We start from the raw sequence: 16,304 nt of genomic DNA on the forward strand, positions 1-16,304 counted from the left end.
TGAAACAATCTTTAGGACTTGTATTTGTACCAACACGTACGACAAGTAAGCGTGAGGACTACTGTTACTGCCATCTTACGGACGCTCTGTAAATTGTCCGACAGTATAAATTAAATTATATTTTGAATTGTATGTTGTTTTGAATACCTTGTAATCAGTGGAATTAAGAAACACCATGTCTTGTCTTTAAAATAATTACAATTACTGTTATCAATTATTATCAAAAGTAGCTAATACAGACTCGGCTGAAGTGCAGGACTTGAGAAAATTTACCCATCAGTCCTCGGTAGTATAGTGGTCAGTATCCCCGCCTGTCACGCGGGAGACCGGGGTTCGATTCCCCGCCGGGGAGACTTTTTTTAATTAAATTTTAACTATTTTACTTAAGATAATAATAAAACAACCCAACAGTGATTCTCCACAATCTCGAATTTAATGCGTATTATTGTTGCCCCTCAAAAAATTAAACGTCACGTCACATCACTCCACACATAACCACAATCTGTCACATGGTTTGGAACCTTAGAAAATTTTAAAATTCAGCCACAAATAAAGTAATGACTGTTTTTCACGACGAAATAGAAATCGAGGATTTCGAATACGACGAAGAGGAAGAAGTTTACTATTACCCTTGCCTATGCGACGATAGGTTCCAAATATCCAAAGTGAGTGCCTTGGCCTAACCTCATTATATTTACTATCAATTTTAAGGAAGAATTGCTCGCGGGCGAAGAAGTAGCGAATTGTCTGAGCTGTTCCTTGGTGGTTAAAGTAATTTACGACAAGGTAAAAAATAGCTTGTGAGGCATTAACCCCAAAAACCCTTATTGCAGGAGACGTTTCAGGAGCAAAATGAAGTCAAAAAACTAACCGAAGATTTGAAAAAATTAGAAGTGACTAAATAAAATGAGCGGTCGAGGCGGGCGAGGGGGCCGCGGCGGTCGCGGGGGGATCAGTAAATCATTCAATAGGGAGCAATTGAGTGCTATGGGGGTTGTCGGTAACGAGGTTTTGCCGGGACCTGTCACGCAACCGCCCCCTCTTTACCCGATTTTAGACCGGAGCTCGATTCCATCGCCACAATTGTGCATACAACTAAAATAATCTCAAAACTGGACCAATTCAACTAAATATTGCACCAACAAACACAAATCAATAGGAAAAATACAACTAATTGACATACTTTGGCCATTCCTACTTAGTAAAATACACATCAATTCTACTAACACAATAAATTAGACATCACATTGTTAATAAAATTATAACTAAAAACCAAAGAGGATTCATTTGAGTACGTACTTGGAGATCAGAGTCACTGCAGAAAAATATTCACCTACTCCTCTTTGATCCTTGATTATTAACTAGGAAGGACAGCTTGTGTCCTGTGATACCCTGTGCTAGGATGGAAGACTTTATAGTACAGCAACATGAACGTCAGTCCCGCAAAAAACGGAATAACGTTCAAATACACAATAGGTGTATAATAAATCTGTTTCTGCAGAGTAGTATCAGCATTACAGTACCACACAACATTAGCTATCGTATTTTCTACAAACAGCACGACGTAAAAGAAAACATATTTCAGAAAAGTCGGGCCTTCGACTAACGTAACTGGCGTGAAAATATACACAGTACCAAAAATTGAGTAGAAAAACATGTCATAGACCTTGTTATGTTTACAAAAATTATTTTTTTGGTTCGTACAAGACAGCCACATTGTCATCACGAACCAGTGGAGAACAATCACCAGAATCGTAGGCACCAAGTACTTGGATGCTATCACACTGATACACAGGATCCTTGAAACTAAAAAAAAACAATTAAAACAATAATTACGGACGACTAAAACATCAGGTGACACGGCGTACAAATAGCTGTGCAACTACAAGACAACACAATAATTTCACCGAAAACTGTTTTAAAAAATACGAACTTTTATTAATAAATTATTATTTACCCTTTTTATCAAGCGCATAAACGTGTTTTTTTCGTGAGCTAAATTCAAAATAGAATAAATAAAACAATAAGAGCAGAAGAACAGTCCACTGGTCACTCCCAGAACACCACGGAGAGAAAAAGCCCCCCAGAAAGACCCCCACCGCCGATTGTCATTCACGGCAAAGCGAAAGACCATGCAGCACTTCTTCAGTTCTGCAAGAAACAAGCTGGTGAAAATTTCACCATCAAGTACACCCGGGAGAGGACAATCATCTCCACAAAAACGAAGAAAGAATACAATTCCATCAAGGAGAAGATGGAACAAGACGAACTGGAGTACCACACGTACACCACCAGGGAGGAGAAAACCCACGCGTTCGTGCTCCACGGCCTGGACAAAGGGCCTGAAATTCCTGAACTCGTGGCTGAGATGAAGGAGAAGGGTGTTGATCTCATCAACATGTATGAGATGAAAAACACCCAAAGGCCCCTGTTCCTCGTCATCACGGGGAAATACGAGACGCTGAACAGCATCTCCAAGAAATGCCCGGCACTAAGCCACATCCGTGTGAGCTTCCACCGGTATGTCAAGAAAACGCGCATCACGCAGTGCCACAGATGCCAAGAATGGGGCCATGCGACAAGCAACTGTCGCGTGAAACCAAAATGCCTGAAATGTGCCGAGGGACATTGGACAAGAGATTGCGAAATCGGCGAAGACGCCACACCAAAATGTGCGAACTGCGGAGGCCCCCACACCGCAAACAATCTCAATTGCCCCGTCTATCAAAAGCGGGTGCAATACATCAACGAGAGAGTCGCACATGAAGACGACAAAGCGGGCCGCAAACCCACCCGCTACATTCCAGCCCCGGCCCCCAAAACCAACGCCTGGACGAGGGCCCCCACGATGCAACCGCAGCCTGTGCCCCCCACGGCTGCATCACACTGGCCAGCGCTGAGCCAGCGCTACCCCCATCAACCACAGGAGCCCCCGAGAGCACCACAGCCCCCGAGAGCACCACAGCCCCAGGTGCCCCCCAAACCCCAGGGAACGATGACAACGGCCGAGACCCTCGCGCAGCTCTCACAGGCGTGCAAAAGGTTAGATCAGTTAGTTGACTTATCTAAAATGCTCAAGGCGGTAGTTGATCTCACCACCCTGCTGGAAGGGTGCACAGATCCTACCTCCAAATTTATGACAGTTTTCGAATTCACCCAAAACCTCCACACTTATGGATTTTAAAGCCATTTGTGTAATTTGGAATGCTAATAGTGTCAAACAAAAAATTGACGAATTAATTGCTTTTTTACATTCTAACAACGTAGACATTTTGGCCATCAGCGAAACAAAATTAACACCTAACGATAGATTTTATATTCAAAATTACAACATAATAAGGAAGGACCGAGTAGACGGTACTAATGCGGCGGGTGGCGTCGCGATTTTAGTCAAAAAAGGTATTTCGTTTTCAAAATTAACGTTACCGCGAACCACAATAGAAGCCGTCGGAATTAAATTAACTAATCAAATTCATTTTATTGCAATTTATAACCGCCCGTGTTATAACATTTCACAACGCGATTTAGAAAACCTAAATAATATCGGTAATAAAGTAATTATAGCTGGGGATTTCAATGCGACTCACAACACCTGGGGATACCATCGAAATAATACAAGCGGAAATACCATATATAATCTTAGCATTAGTAGCAATATCATCATAAACCACCCGCGGTCACCTACTCACTTTCCCTCCAATAATTCCACCCCGACAGTAATAGACTTAATCCTTACGAAGAATTTCTTGTTGGAAAACGACCCTCAGTCTCTTTCACAACTAAATTCCGACCATAATCCGGTAATTTTCGAAATTTCTAATTTCCCTAAAGATAATGATAACCGACAAATAACTTCCTTTAAAAATACCAACTGGCATAACTTTCGTAAAGATTTAGATAATGAAATCCAAATTAATCATAATATTTTAACCACCGAACAATTAGAACACGAAATAAATAAGTTTACAAAATCAATTCAAAAAATTAGGAAAAAACATTCAACCACGCGAATAGTCACTTCCTTAAGAAAAGACAAAATACCGGATAACATTGTTAATATAATTAAAACTCGTAATCGCGTCAAGAAACGATTGCAAGTCACCGGTGACATTACACTCAAACCCCAAATTTCGGCATTAAATAGTCAAATAAAGAATCTAATACGCGAACATAAAAATAACGTTTGGCAAACAAAATTAGCTTCACTTAACCCTAACGATAATTCACTTTGGAAAATGACAAAATTATTGAAACGTAAATCTTATGATATACCGACACTTATCGCGAACGGCACCCCAGCAGAAACGACGGAACAAAAGGCGGAGGCACTGGCGGCACAATACGAATCAGTACATAGAGCAGATCAAAATTTCAATAACGAACAAAATGATATTAAAAGGCAAGTTGAAGAATTCATAAATCAAAATCGCGAGCAGATAAATTCACAACACTATCTATCACGAATTGTAACAAACCCAACCGAAATTGCAGAAATAATTAAAAAATTCCCCAATAACAAAGCCCCGGGGCTAGACGAAATAGAAAATAAAGTAATTAAAAATTTCTCACGTAAAGCTTTAGTACAATTGACAAATTTAGTTAATGCAATGTTCAAATTAAATCATTATCCCCAATCATTTAAAATAGCAAAAGTAGTACCCATTTTCAAACCAGGTAAAAACGCGCAATTACCGAGCAGTTACAGACCGATTAGTTTACTTTCTTGTATCTCCAAAATTTTCGAAAAGGTAATTCATTTTAGACTCAGCAAAATTCTTCAGAAAAATAAAACAATTAATAATTGCCAGTTTGGATTTAGACCGAAACACAATACCACACAACAACTTGCCAGAATAGTTAATGATATTCAGATTAATTACAATAAAGATAAAGTTACCACAATGGCTTTACTTGATATCGAAAAAGCATTTGACCGCGTTTGGATCGACGGTTTAATATACAAAATGATCCATTACAAAATTCCGAAAAGTTTAATCTTATTAATCCATTCATATTTAACAAATCGGGAACTCCTAGTACAATTAAAAAATACCCAATCGACGAGGAAATTAATTGGAGGGGGGTCCCGCAAGGTTCAGTACTAGGTCCAACTCTTTTTAATATTTTTATAAATGACATACCAATATTCGCGAAAACAAATACGGCGCTTTACGCAGATGACACGGCAATATACGCGAGCTCCTTTTCTGCCCAGATAGCGAGCAAGCAAATTCAAATTCATATTAATTTATTGGAGAAATTTTATGACAAGTGGAAAATCAAAATCAACGCGGAAAAAACACAACAAATAATATTTACACGAAAATTTACCGACCATAAAATTTGGGATAAATTACGGGTATACGATAACAAAATTACAGACGAACCGCACGTTAAATATCTCGGGACGTACATTGACACACGTTTAAATTTTTTCAAAAACACTAAATACTTAATTAGTAAAGCCTCCGCCGCCCTTAAAAACATGTACTCGCTTATGAATAGAAACAGTAAACTCACGCCACAAAATAAAGTGTTAATGTACAAAACCATATTTCGACCAATTTTGACATACGCCGCCCCCGTATGGTGTCACCTCTCGGACACTGCCTTCAAACCGCTGGAAGTTTTTCAAAATAAATGTTTAAGATTAGCTTTGAATGAAAGTCGCTATGCTAGAATTGTCGATCTGCAGGAAAGATCGGCGACCACTAGCCTACGCGCATTTGTTAATAAACTTAGTAACAATTTTTATAGTCATCAATTAAAGTTCAATAAATTAACTCGTAGAATCACTAAATTTAAAAGTTACAACACGCCCTTCAGGCTAAAACATAAACTATCGTATCAACATTTGAGCATCTACGATAAATAAACTTCCAGCTGGGCCTCAGACCCCTTAGACAGATCCATGGAATTTTATTCTCGTGTGATCTGTCAAAGTCTAACCGAAATGAAACAGCCACCAATACAGCTGAATTAACGTCGGAAATCAAGGATCGACCTCTAGTTCGCTATGTGGTCCACGAATTTCCAAACGCACTTTTTTGTATATTTGTAAATATTTTTGTAAATAAGTAGGTTAAGTTAAATTAGTTAAAATGTCACAAAATAAATATTTTCAAAAAGTACAAAACTACAGGACTGGGGAGACCTCTGGTCCACAGTCGCGCGCTTCGGTGCATAGCTTAAGTTAACTTAGGTAGGACGCGTAATTTATGGCTCGGCGGGGTCAACAGAAAAAGGGTTTTTGTACTTCTTTCCCTTAGATTAATGATAATTTTGTTATGCATGTTAGTTATAAGAAAATTCCATATTGTATTAATTAGTGTAAGGCGCCTTCAGCGCACCAATAATTGTTTGCACTACAGGTTAAGCACGACTGTGCATGAACCTGTAAATTATAATTTGTAAATTAGGTTAAGATTTCTGTGTTTGTAGGATTTCTGATCCTTTGTAATTGTTGTAATTTAAATAAACTATGTTGAATTTAAAATTGCCTGTCACGCGGGAGACCGGGGTTCGATTCCCCGCCGGGGAGACTTTTTTTTTAATTAAATTTTAACTATTTTACTTAAGATAATAATAAAACAACCCAACAGTGATTCTCCACAATCTCGAATTTAATGCGTATTATTGTTGCCCCTCAAAAAATTAAACGTCACGTCACATCACTCCACACATAACCACAATCTGTCACATGGTTTGGAACCTTAGAAAATTTTAAAATTCAGCCACAAATAAAGTAATGACTGTTTTTCACGACGAAATAGAAATCGAGGATTTCGAATACGACGAAGAGGAAGAAGTTTACTATTACCCTTGCCCATGCGGCGATAGGTTCCAAATATCCAAAGTGAGTGCCTTGGCCTAACCTCATTATATTTACTATCAATTTTAAGGAAGAATTGCTCGCGGGCGAAGAAGTAGCGACTTGTCCGAGCTGTTCCTTGGTGGTTAAAGTAATTTACGACCAGGTAAAAAATAGCTTGTGAGGCATTAACCCCAAAAACCTTTATTGCAGGAGACGTTTCAGGAGGAGCAAAATGAAGTCAAAAAACTAACCGAAGATTTGAAAAAATTAGAAGTGACTAAATAAAATGAGCGGTCGAGGCGGGCGAGGGGGCCGCGGCGGTCGCGGGGGGATCAGTAAATCATTCAATAGGGAGCAATTGAGTGCTATGGGGGTTGTCGGTAACGAGGTTTTGCCGGGACCTGTCACGCAACCGCCCCCTCTTTACCCGATTTTAGACCGGAAGCCTGTGCCTCTGAATGTGAGACTTTCTTTCTTTATAAATAGGTTGTGATGTCATTGTTGTAGCCATCGGTAGAAACAGATTATCTGTTAATTTTAAAACAGGATTTAATAGATCACATGCAGCTGTCACCGTCATATTTAAAATTGCCGCATGATAAAAATAAACAACCCGAACAGGAAATTGACAAATTGGTGGCGCAGTTGCCAAGTGTGAAAGAGAAATACGACTGGACATTGTTCCCTTCAGAGCTGAGACCAAAAGTTTTAGCCAAAAGAGTAGCCAAGAAAGTTGAGAAAAATGTGGACGTACAACAGAAGCTCACTCAGTTGGAACAACTGGAGAGCGATGATAAAGTGGCTAAGGACGACGATGAAGAGGAGAATGTAGAAGATGATGAAATTGTTGAAGAGGAACAAGACGAAGAAATGGATGACGGCACGGATTATGCAAATAATTACTTCGATAACGGCGAAGATTACGAGGATGAAGATGATAACTTAGATGATGGGCCCATTTATTAATTTATTTATTTTTACAAAATGTATATAGCGTAATAAATTGAAAGTTTTTATTTTCGAATAAGTTAAGTATAAATTAAGGCACTGGTTTTATGAAGGTTACAACTTGCTAAGTCATGGAGCTCGATTCCATCGCCACAATTGTGCATACAACTAAAATAATCTCAAAACTGGACCAATTCAACTAAATATTGCACCAACAAACACAAATCAATAGGAAAAATACAACTAATTGACATACTTTGGCCATTCCTACTTAGTAAAATACACATCAATTCTACTAACACAATAAATTAGACATCACATTGTTAATAAAATTATAACTAAAAACCAAAGAGGATTCATTTGAGTACGTACTTGGAGATCAGAGTCACTGCAGAAAAATATTCACCTACTCCTCTTTGATCCTTGATTATTAACTAGGAAGGACAGCTTGTGTCCTGTGATACCCTGTGCTAGGATGGAAGACTTTATAGTACAGCAACATGAACGTCAGTCCCGCAAAAAACGGAATAACGTTCAAATACACAATAGGTGTATAATAAATCTGTTTCTGCAGAGTAGTATCAGCATTACAGTACCACACAACATTAGCTATCGTATTTTCTACAAACAGCACGACGTAAAAGAAAACATATTTCAGAAAAGTCGGGCCTTCGACTAACGTAACTGGCGTGAAAATATACACAGTACCAAAAATTGAGTAGAAAAACATGTCATAGACCTTGTTATGTTTACAAAAATTATTTTTTTGGTTCGTACAAGACAGCCACATTGTCATCACGAACCAGTGGAGAACAATCACCAGAATCGTAGGCACCAAGTACTTGGATGCTATCACACTGATACACAGGATCCTTGAAACTAAAAAAAAAACAATTAAAACAATAATTACGGACGACTAAAACATCAGGTGACACGGCGTACAAATAGCTGTGCAACTACAAGACAACACAATAATTTCACCGAAAACTGTTTTAAAAAATACGAACTTTTATTAATAAATTATTATTTACCCTTTTTATCAAGCGCATAAACGTGTTTTTTTTCGCGAGCTAAATTCAAAATAGAATAAATAAAACAATAAACTGTGTCGAAAATTCTGCCGCTTTGCATTTTATTAATTTTTTCATCCAAAATCGGAAAAATTGGGCAAATTTCGACAAAAAAAATTAAAGGACAAATTCGCCGATTTTTGGTAATTCCAAACAATTAAAACTCGAATAATTCTCGAATCGTCTCCCAGTGAAAGTAATGTATAAATTTACCTGTGACTAGGAAGTGCCACATGAAATGGACTAGTGTCCCTGGCCATGAGATGTTGTTTTTGTTTTTGAGAGAGACACGTAACAGTCTCTGATAAGAGGCCATTGACCACGCCATACTAACAAACGAACTACCAATTGATAACAATTGATGGACCACTAGAAACGAGTGATTGTTTTATCATTTGTGCAAATTATCAACTTACAGGTAAAAGTATCACTGTTGTCTAAGCTGTCCTGATCGTTGCTATTTGTACTGAAAATAATTGCGAGTTGTAAGATTTGTTGGGGGGCCGCTTCAAGGAAGCACTCAAGGACCCTCAACAGGGCGACATCCGAGTCTTCTTTGACCATAAGTTCGTAGTACTTCCGCTGATTCTCCTGGTCCTTGTTCTTTTCGGCTTTCTTTGATTTGATGGCGTATTGCAAGGCATCAAAGTATCGCAAGACTGGCGCTAATTGAAATATCAACACAGCGAAACAGCATAATCTCCTTTTGGTAAATTTATCAGTCAGAGTTGCGCTCCTATCACTATCTTTATCTAGCATGTACATCCTGATACTGAAGACAGTATTTACAAAGGCTGGGACGAGTATGAACCCCAGAGTGGTGAAGAAATAGGCGAATTGTTGGTGGACGTAATATCGGTAGGCAATGTTACAGTCGAAAATCACGTCCAGAATGTGGCTTATTATAGATATGACAAAGCCAGCAATGTCCCAGTTGGTCACTCGGTCCACTGAGGGCAGTTGGTCCACTACGTCGGTCGTGGGGGAGTACATCTTCGTTTGATAAATTATTGTCATTATTCACGATTGAATAACTCTTCTTCGAGGCATTGAACATCACACTGGTGGTTGAGCTACTTGTTCATTGGAAAGCTAATATTGACTGAGGTTATCACTGTGAAAATATTAGATTTTTGGCATACGTACCAATTAGCCAAATTTTATAATCCATTGTTTGGACGCAGATGAATCATCACGTTGTCCTTTAACCCCTCATTCTTGAATAACATGCGAAAAATTGAAAACCAAACGTCAAACCATTTTTCTAGCCATTAGGGAATTTATCCCCTGACGTAATTTTTCTAACGTCAGTACACAATCGCAATTAAATTTATCTAATTACGCACGTGTTACACAACCACACACTGACCCTCCACCTGAGTCGTATCGCAACATTGCTTCGAAATTCCCTCTTAATTTATTTATTTACCCATTGTTATAAACAGCGTGATATAACCTCACAAACGTAACAGATGTGATTTGACAGGTGGTGATAACTTATCACACCGCAAAATATGTTTTTATCCTAATCGGTGGTTTTGCAAACGATTCGATGGCGTCCCGAAGTCTGACTGATGTTTTTTTACTGATGCGGAATAATGCGGTCCGCAGCCGCCACATATACCCCGACCAGGTAATTAGCACGGTTAAACACACCGACTTTTGAGCAAAATGTGCAGGACAATTCGGAGCGGATGCACCTGGTGTCCCTCAACGACATGGAGGAGGGCCTGGGGGACCGCAACGACAACAGGATGCCCCCCATGTGGATCGACTATTTGGAGAAGGCACAAATGATTTTGCCCAAACTCAAAGCTAAGATTAACGAACTGAAAATGCTGCATTCGCGCCTCCTGAACAGGCCTACTTTCGACGAAAGCCCCACCGACGAAATCGCCATAGAGAATTGCACGCAAGAAATAACGCGGATGTTCAACGAAACGCACAGATTAGTGCAGATTATTAAAAGCCACTCTTCCGAAGGTGATAATTTGATTAGTGCGTCGTGTGTTTGAGTTTGTTATTTCAGGGCCAATGAAAGAACAAAGATTGACGATCAATGTTTATCACTCGCTGGCAAGTGCGCTCCAGGAATTGTCCACAATGTTTAGGTCAACACAGAATAATTATTTGAGGCAAATTCAGTCGCGGGAAGACCGCGCAAAAATCTACTTTGATAACCAACTCGAAGACGAGGATTTGTACAACAGGGAGGCGGATGACATTGATACCTACTTCGTTAATTCCAAGCAGATGAGCCAGCAACAACTGCTGTTGCTGGAGGAGGAAAACACGCGGTTCGCGCAAGAGCGGGAGCAAGAAGTGAACGCAATTGTTAAGTCCATTGTTGACTTGAACGAAATTTTCAAAGATCTCAGTCAGATGGTCGCCGACCAGGGGACAGTTCTGGACAGAATTGACTACAACGTGGAACAGACGCAGATCCAGGTCTACGAAGGCTTCAAACAGCTGCAAAAGGCAGACGCTTATCAGCGGAAAAACCGCAAGATGTGCGCGATCCTTGTATTGGCTGTAACCACAATTATTTTATTTTTTACCTTGATTATCGTGAAATCCTAGTCGTGATAACGTATTTTTATTCGCTAAGCCAAATATTTATTTATGTAAATAAATTATTGAAACTTGATCGTTTTATTCAATCATAACACACGAGAAATAGTAAAAATTATATAACACAAATATGTACGCAGTCTATTATTACACAATGACATCTTAAATAACTGAAATTTTTCTAATGCGAGATCAAATTTAGACTTCCTTGTACGACTCTAACACCAGCTTTTTGTACTCTTCTTTTTTCTTCCACTTGTCGGCGGCCGTCGTGTTCAGCGGACTCCTCGTGTTTGGTTCCCCTAACAAGGCCTGAATTGATAACAAAATTGTTCTAACGTCATAAAGCGCCGACCACTTCTCTTTTAAAATATCTAAGCAGATGTTCCCACTGGTGTCGACGTTGGGGTGAAAGCAAGGCGTGATGAATTTTACTACGGGGGCCGCGTAGGGGTACGAGTTCGGGAATTGTAAACTTAGTTTATATTTTAAACTCTCATAAACCGTGTCTTTGGGCCCCATTATGGTACCTACCCACTTGAACAGGTTGTCGCCCTCGGGAAACGCCGAGATGCTCTTGTCTTCGGACATCATCAAAGTCATAAGCTCTTTGTGCAATCTGCAAATCGAACAAAGATTAGCACCCCAATTTAGACTCACTTTTTGCCCACCTTTTTGTCACTGCGTGATTATCGTTCGATACCTTCTTGGAACTTTCGGCCTGCTTTACGTTCTCGGGCACTTGCTCCACGAACGGATTGAAATTTTGGGCCATTTTTACCACGTTCACTAATAAATTATCCTAATTCTACTTTAATTGATTTGTAGAAAATTCGTTACGATGCAGATGGATGCCAAACGTCAACGCACTTTCAAATTTAGCCAATCAGGAACCGTCACCCATAACTACCAACAGAACCGCGAAAGCAATTAACATTCAAGCACTTGCTATTACCATTATGACGCACTAGGAAAACGTGTAATTACAAATTCAAATTAGATTAAATTGCTTTGGCTCAAGTCTAACACCACAAAGGCGTTATTGAGTTTTGAAATTTTTGATATTTTGTTTGGCGTCAGCACTGACACTTGACACTTGTCAAAGATGGATGATCCGCGTGACGTTAAAACAGGACTTGATGAAAGTTGCACTTTTATATTTAAAAAACGGAATATAAAAAATAAAGGGGCGCGGAAGCGCCAGAAATCCAGTTCGGAAGGAGGTGGGTACCCCAAATCCGTGAATTAACCTTCACTGTTGTTGTAGACTTAGTTTTCGTGTTTTAAAGGTTATGTTTGTTTGCGATTTCTTCAGAAAAGTCCAACAGTGAGGACGAATCTGCGGTGAAGCGGGCGAACCGGCGTCGGGGAAAAGCAAACCCCAACTTCCAAACCACAAGCAAAGCCAAACAAAAAGAACATGAGCAGCAGAACTACTCAAGCAGTGAGGAGGAAATTATGGTTAGTTACAAGTCCAAACGGTCCGCTATGCCTGAGGGACCTCAAGATCAGGGAGCGACGGCGACTCTTGTAAGCCACTTAACCACTCACTAGTATTATCCAATCAATAATTATTTAATTAAAGGAGTTTGAAACTGAGCGCGATCGTGACGCCCAAGCCATTTTCGAGAAGCGGCTAGAAATTAATAAAAATCTTGAGGGCAAGGAAGACGATAAAGTCTACAGAGGCATCAACAACTACGCACAGTACTACAAGCCCAAAGACACGGCTGCGGGCAACGCCAGTTCGGGAATGGTCAGGAAGGGCCCCATCAGAGCCCCCGCAAACCTGCGTGCCACCGTCCGGTGGGACTACCAACCCGACATTTGCAAGGACTACAAAGAAACAGGCTTTTGCGGTTTCGGGGACAGTTGTAAATTTTTGCACGACAGGAGTGACTACAAACACGGCTGGCAGCTTGAGCGGGAATGGGCGGAAGGCAAATATGGGCAAGAAAGCGACGAGGATAAACAATACGAGATTGACTCGGACGAAGAGGATTTGCCGTTCAAATGCGTCGTTTGCAGGGACAGCTTCGTGGACCCGATTGTCACAAAGTAGGAGGCACCTTTTACGAGTCTTTATTACAGTTAATTTTAGGTGCAAACACTACTTTTGCGAGAAGTGCGCCCTCGAGAGGTACAAGAAGACGACGAGGTGCTTCGTCTGCAACACGCAAACGAGTGGCGTTTTCAACCCCGCGCGGAAACTCATAGCGCGGCTGAATCGAGAGGATAATCCTAAGAAAAAGAATGACTCAGATTCGGATTCCGATTAATGTTTTTGTAAATTGTGTAATAAATAAACAAATAAAAAATTGAACTGGTTTTATTCCAATCCCACACGTGAAGAGGCGAGTGAGACAGAGAAGACGCTACTTCTTAGTGAGGTGCGGCTTCTGAGTGAAAGGTATAGTAACAGTCAAGCGGGTAACCCCCAACTGGACACATTCATTGTATCTTTCTCTGTCTCAAAAGTACCAAAAACGCGCGCGCGAAAGAGAAAGCTGCTACCTTGCCATTATAACTGTAATATATATTGTACAAGAAATATAAAGTTCATCTCTCATTTGTGCAAAAGTTGCGAGAATACCAAGATGGTATCACTAAAAAATGTTTGTGCTGTTTTTGTGATTTTCGTAGTGACTTTCATGGATGAAGTTAAGGCCCTTACTGGTAAGGAATCCAATTGGTTCCTAATCACCGTTAATTGTTTTTCTAATCACCGAGTTATCACAGTATTGTGTGGTAATGCATTATGTTAATAAGATTTTTATGTGACACAACAGTTAAATAAAAACCGTACGGTGAAACGATGATATTTCGCTAAAACCTTCAAAACTGTATAATGAGGACCTCAATATCTACACTCACCGGCTCGTTTTGCATTAATTTATTAATTGCGGCGTCCTGTTTATTTTTCTTACCAGCACTTTCAATTTATCGCAAAAATGCCAGTTGATCTTTTTATTTTAATAACTGGTTCAATGATGCGTGATGTAAATTATCAAATTAAGATTAGAACTTTCATCGATCCCTCAGTAAAATTTTTACGCTTTTCTAATTTAAATAAAATTACATGCAATTTGTTGTGGTTTACAAAAAAAGCTCCGATCCTATTAAACAAATGACACCGTGACTCATCCTACAATAAAATCTGCATTGTTGAGCAAAATCTAATTAGTTTTCTACTTATCTCCTCAACAGTTGAGTGGTTCAGTGAAGAGGGAAGCTCACCCTCTCTTCATTTTAAGCTTTGATGAGCAACACAATGATGAAACTAAGCGAAAGGCTACACAAAAAAATGCTACTCAAGCGTTACTAGGAAGTAAACAAAAGTAATTTAAATGCTTCAGGTCCAAGCCATGGGAAAGTCGTCGTTTGTTATTTAGGAACGTGGTCGGTCTATAGACCAGGCAGAGGCTCTTTCACCATTGAGCACCTGGACCCCGCGTTATGCACCCACATTGTCTACTCCTTCGCCGGCTTGGACGAAAAAACCGACAGTATTAAGTCACTAGGTGGGAAAATAAAGTATACAACTCGGGTTCCAGTAACTGTGATTTCTAGACCCCTTCCAAGATTTGGCCGATGATTATGGCAAAGAGGGGTACCAGAAACTGACGCGGCTTAAGCACCGGTACCCCCATTTGAAAGTCACGCTGGCCATCGGGGGCTGGAACGAGGGCTCCCTCAAATACTCAGAACTGGCAAAACACGCGAACAGGCGAAGCAGATTTGTCTCAAGCGTCGTTGATTTCCTCAGGTATTAAGAAAAATAACGACAGTGAACAGGTGAACACAACATTACAATTTCAGGAAATACGACTTTGATGGCCTTGACTTGGACTGGGAGTTTCCTGGAAAACGCGGCGGCGCCCCTGAAGATAAACTCAACTTCCTTATCTTAGTCAAAGTATGAATCACCCAAAAAAAATTACAAAATTACTCATTTGAAAAATTTTAGGAACTCAAAGCCGCGTTCAGCAAATACAATCTCCTCCTGACTGCGGCCTTCGGGGCCGGGAAAGACACCATAGACGCAGCGTACGACGTCAAAGGCCTCTCGCTTTACTTAGACTTCATCCACATGATGTGCTACGACTACCACGGGGCTTGGGACCAGAAAACCGGGGCCAATGCGCCCCTGCAAAGCTCCGACGTCCTAAACGTCGAATTCTCGATCAATTACATGCTGAAGCTCGGAGCTCCCGCCAAAAAACTCGTCCTGGGGGTTCCCCTCTACGGCCGCACGTTCCTCCTGCCGGAGCCCTACGACCCGGAGTCCGGGCGCAAACCTAAACTGGGGGCTGTCGCCCGCAACATAGGGTTCCAAGGGCCGTTCACGCGAGAGAACGGGTTTATGGGTTACAATGAGATTTGCTTGGAGGTGAAGAACAAGTCGCAAAACTGGGCCAAGTTCTGGGACAGCGAGTCGAAAACGCCGTACGCAGTGTCGGGCAATAAAGTCTTGACTTACGACGACGTGCAGTCGATCGAAGAGAAAGTTAAATTTGCGATTGAGAAGGACTTGGGTGGGATTATGGTCTGGTCGATTGACACCGATGATTTTCACGGGGATTGTGCCGATGTTGGGGAGGATGGACATTTCGAGAACTTCCCCCTGATGAGGGCTATTAACAAAGCTATACCCAAGTCGATTGAGGACAGGAGGAATTCTGTTCAATGGACAGGGGTGAACACCAGCGGGGCTGGAAGTAGCAGTAGTTTGTTGTTTTTGGTTGCTATGGCCATTGCGTTATTTATAAAATTCTAAATTTGTGATTTTTCCTAGTTTTAAGTTTATTATGCAGAAAATGTACAACTTTCAGCGACAAATAAAGACAGATACGTCACCTTGTTAATATTCAGGTCAGTTCTTGTTTTCAAGTCCAAGAATT

At 40.4% G+C, this 16,304-nt stretch overlaps 7 protein-coding genes and 1 non-coding gene across 9 annotated transcripts; 6 read left to right on the top strand and 2 right to left on the bottom strand.

The window, feature by feature from the left end:
- The first annotated feature begins 280 nt into the window (after positions 1-280).
- TRNAD-GUC (transfer RNA aspartic acid (anticodon GUC)) lies at positions 281-352 on the top strand. The gene has a single exon. It is a non-coding gene; the product is annotated as a tRNA-Asp (tRNA).
- Positions 303-1,277, top strand: Dph3 (Diphthamide biosynthesis 3). 2 transcript variants are annotated; one of them, XM_008197502.3, is made up of 3 exons: positions 303-665; positions 712-786; positions 846-1,277. In XM_008197502.3, exons 1-3 carry the CDS (start codon positions 558-560, stop codon positions 903-905), a joined length of 243 nt encoding a protein of 80 aa, XP_008195724.1. In that variant the 5' UTR covers positions 303-557; the 3' UTR covers positions 906-1,277. The 2 variants fall into 2 exon arrangements, with proteins under 2 accessions (XP_008195724.1, XP_969637.1); XM_964544.4 differs by having other exon boundaries at positions 313-665; positions 834-1,277.
- Positions 1,278-6,715: 5,438 nt separating this feature from the next.
- On the top strand, positions 6,716-7,841 carry Polr3G (RNA polymerase III subunit G). The gene is made up of 4 exons (XM_008197504.3): positions 6,716-6,856; positions 6,907-6,977; positions 7,025-7,274; positions 7,322-7,841. Exons 3-4 carry the CDS (start codon positions 7,101-7,103, stop codon positions 7,778-7,780), a joined length of 633 nt encoding a protein of 210 aa, XP_008195726.1. The 5' UTR covers positions 6,716-6,856; positions 6,907-6,977; positions 7,025-7,100; the 3' UTR covers positions 7,781-7,841.
- LOC658439 (XK-related protein 6) lies at positions 7,814-10,119 on the bottom strand. The gene is made up of 4 exons (XM_964827.4): positions 9,979-10,119; positions 9,249-9,924; positions 9,046-9,201; positions 7,814-8,641 (listed from the first exon to the last, which is right to left on the bottom strand). The coding sequence occupies exons 2-4, from the start codon at positions 9,847-9,849 to the stop codon at positions 8,193-8,195; spliced, it is 1,206 nt and encodes a 401-aa protein (XP_969920.2). The 5' UTR covers positions 9,850-9,924; positions 9,979-10,119; the 3' UTR covers positions 7,814-8,192.
- Positions 10,120-10,330: 211 nt separating this feature from the next.
- On the top strand, positions 10,331-11,479 carry Syx16 (Syntaxin 16). Its single transcript, XM_008197503.3, has 3 exons — positions 10,331-10,465; positions 10,512-10,815; positions 10,862-11,479. Exons 1-3 carry the CDS (start codon positions 10,385-10,387, stop codon positions 11,410-11,412), a joined length of 936 nt encoding a protein of 311 aa, XP_008195725.2. The 5' UTR covers positions 10,331-10,384; the 3' UTR covers positions 11,413-11,479.
- vih (vihar) lies at positions 11,466-12,216 on the bottom strand. The gene is made up of 2 exons (XM_964966.5): positions 12,075-12,216; positions 11,466-12,022 (listed from the first exon to the last, which is right to left on the bottom strand). The coding sequence occupies exons 1-2, from the start codon at positions 12,176-12,178 to the stop codon at positions 11,602-11,604; spliced, it is 525 nt and encodes a 174-aa protein (XP_970059.1). The 5' UTR covers positions 12,179-12,216; the 3' UTR covers positions 11,466-11,601.
- Positions 12,217-12,486: 270 nt separating this feature from the next.
- mdlc (midlife crisis) lies at positions 12,487-13,726 on the top strand. The gene is made up of 4 exons (XM_965039.4): positions 12,487-12,626; positions 12,719-12,933; positions 12,989-13,461; positions 13,505-13,726. The coding sequence occupies exons 1-4, from the start codon at positions 12,509-12,511 to the stop codon at positions 13,680-13,682; spliced, it is 984 nt and encodes a 327-aa protein (XP_970132.1). The 5' UTR covers positions 12,487-12,508; the 3' UTR covers positions 13,683-13,726.
- Positions 13,727-13,842: 116 nt separating this feature from the next.
- On the top strand, positions 13,843-16,270 carry LOC658736 (probable chitinase 2). The gene is made up of 5 exons (XM_965098.5): positions 13,843-14,079; positions 14,760-14,924; positions 14,974-15,169; positions 15,223-15,319; positions 15,371-16,270. Exons 1-5 carry the CDS (start codon positions 14,001-14,003, stop codon positions 16,178-16,180), a joined length of 1,347 nt encoding a protein of 448 aa, XP_970191.3. The 5' UTR covers positions 13,843-14,000; the 3' UTR covers positions 16,181-16,270.
- Positions 16,271-16,304: the final 34 nt, after the last annotated feature.

Source organism: Tribolium castaneum, chromosome 3 (genome assembly GCF_031307605.1).
Source record: "Tribolium castaneum strain GA2 chromosome 3, icTriCast1.1, whole genome shotgun sequence".
Classification (NCBI taxonomy): domain Eukaryota; kingdom Metazoa; phylum Arthropoda; class Insecta; order Coleoptera; family Tenebrionidae; genus Tribolium; species Tribolium castaneum.

Coding starts and splice junctions, on each gene's coding strand:
- Dph3 (XM_964544.4), top strand. CDS start 558: ATGACTGTTTTTCACGACGAAATAGAAATCGAGGATTTCGAATACGAC. Junction 666..711: donor ATAGGTTCCAAATATCCAAA/GTGAGTGCCTTG, acceptor ATCAATTTTAAG/GAAGAATTGCTCGCGGGCGA. Junction 787..833: donor TTAAAGTAATTTACGACAAG/GTAAAAAATAGC, acceptor CCCTTATTGCAG/GAGACGTTTCAGGAGCAAAA.
- Polr3G (XM_008197504.3), top strand. CDS start 7,101: ATGAGCGGTCGAGGCGGGCGAGGGGGCCGCGGCGGTCGCGGGGGGATC. Junction 7,275..7,321: donor GGAAGCCTGTGCCTCTGAAT/GTGAGACTTTCT, acceptor TCATTGTTGTAG/CCATCGGTAGAAACAGATTA.
- LOC658439 (XM_964827.4), bottom strand. CDS start 9,849: ATGACAATAATTTATCAAACGAAGATGTACTCCCCCACGACCGACGTA. Junction 9,202..9,248: donor CAACAGTGATACTTTTACCT/GTAAGTTGATAA, acceptor ACTCGTTTCTAG/TGGTCCATCAATTGTTATCA. Junction 8,642..9,045: donor GTGGCACTTCCTAGTCACAG/GTAAATTTATAC, acceptor TTTTTTTTTTAG/TTTCAAGGATCCTGTGTATC.
- Syx16 (XM_008197503.3), top strand. CDS start 10,385: ATGGCGTCCCGAAGTCTGACTGATGTTTTTTTACTGATGCGGAATAAT. Junction 10,466..10,511: donor GCCACATATACCCCGACCAG/GTAATTAGCACG, acceptor CAAAATGTGCAG/GACAATTCGGAGCGGATGCA. Junction 10,816..10,861: donor TAAAAGCCACTCTTCCGAAG/GTGATAATTTGA, acceptor TTGTTATTTCAG/GGCCAATGAAAGAACAAAGA.
- vih (XM_964966.5), bottom strand. CDS start 12,178: ATGGCCCAAAATTTCAATCCGTTCGTGGAGCAAGTGCCCGAGAACGTA. Junction 12,023..12,074: donor AATCACGCAGTGACAAAAAG/GTGGGCAAAAAG, acceptor TTCGATTTGCAG/ATTGCACAAAGAGCTTATGA.
- mdlc (XM_965039.4), top strand. CDS start 12,509: ATGGATGATCCGCGTGACGTTAAAACAGGACTTGATGAAAGTTGCACT. Junction 12,934..12,988: donor AGGGAGCGACGGCGACTCTT/GTAAGCCACTTA, acceptor ATTTAATTAAAG/GAGTTTGAAACTGAGCGCGA. Junction 13,462..13,504: donor GTGGACCCGATTGTCACAAA/GTAGGAGGCACC, acceptor AGTTAATTTTAG/GTGCAAACACTACTTTTGCG.
- LOC658736 (XM_965098.5), top strand. CDS start 14,001: ATGGTATCACTAAAAAATGTTTGTGCTGTTTTTGTGATTTTCGTAGTG. Junction 14,080..14,759: donor TGAAGTTAAGGCCCTTACTG/GTAAGGAATCCA, acceptor TAAATGCTTCAG/GTCCAAGCCATGGGAAAGTC. Junction 15,170..15,222: donor AGCGTCGTTGATTTCCTCAG/GTATTAAGAAAA, acceptor TTACAATTTCAG/GAAATACGACTTTGATGGCC.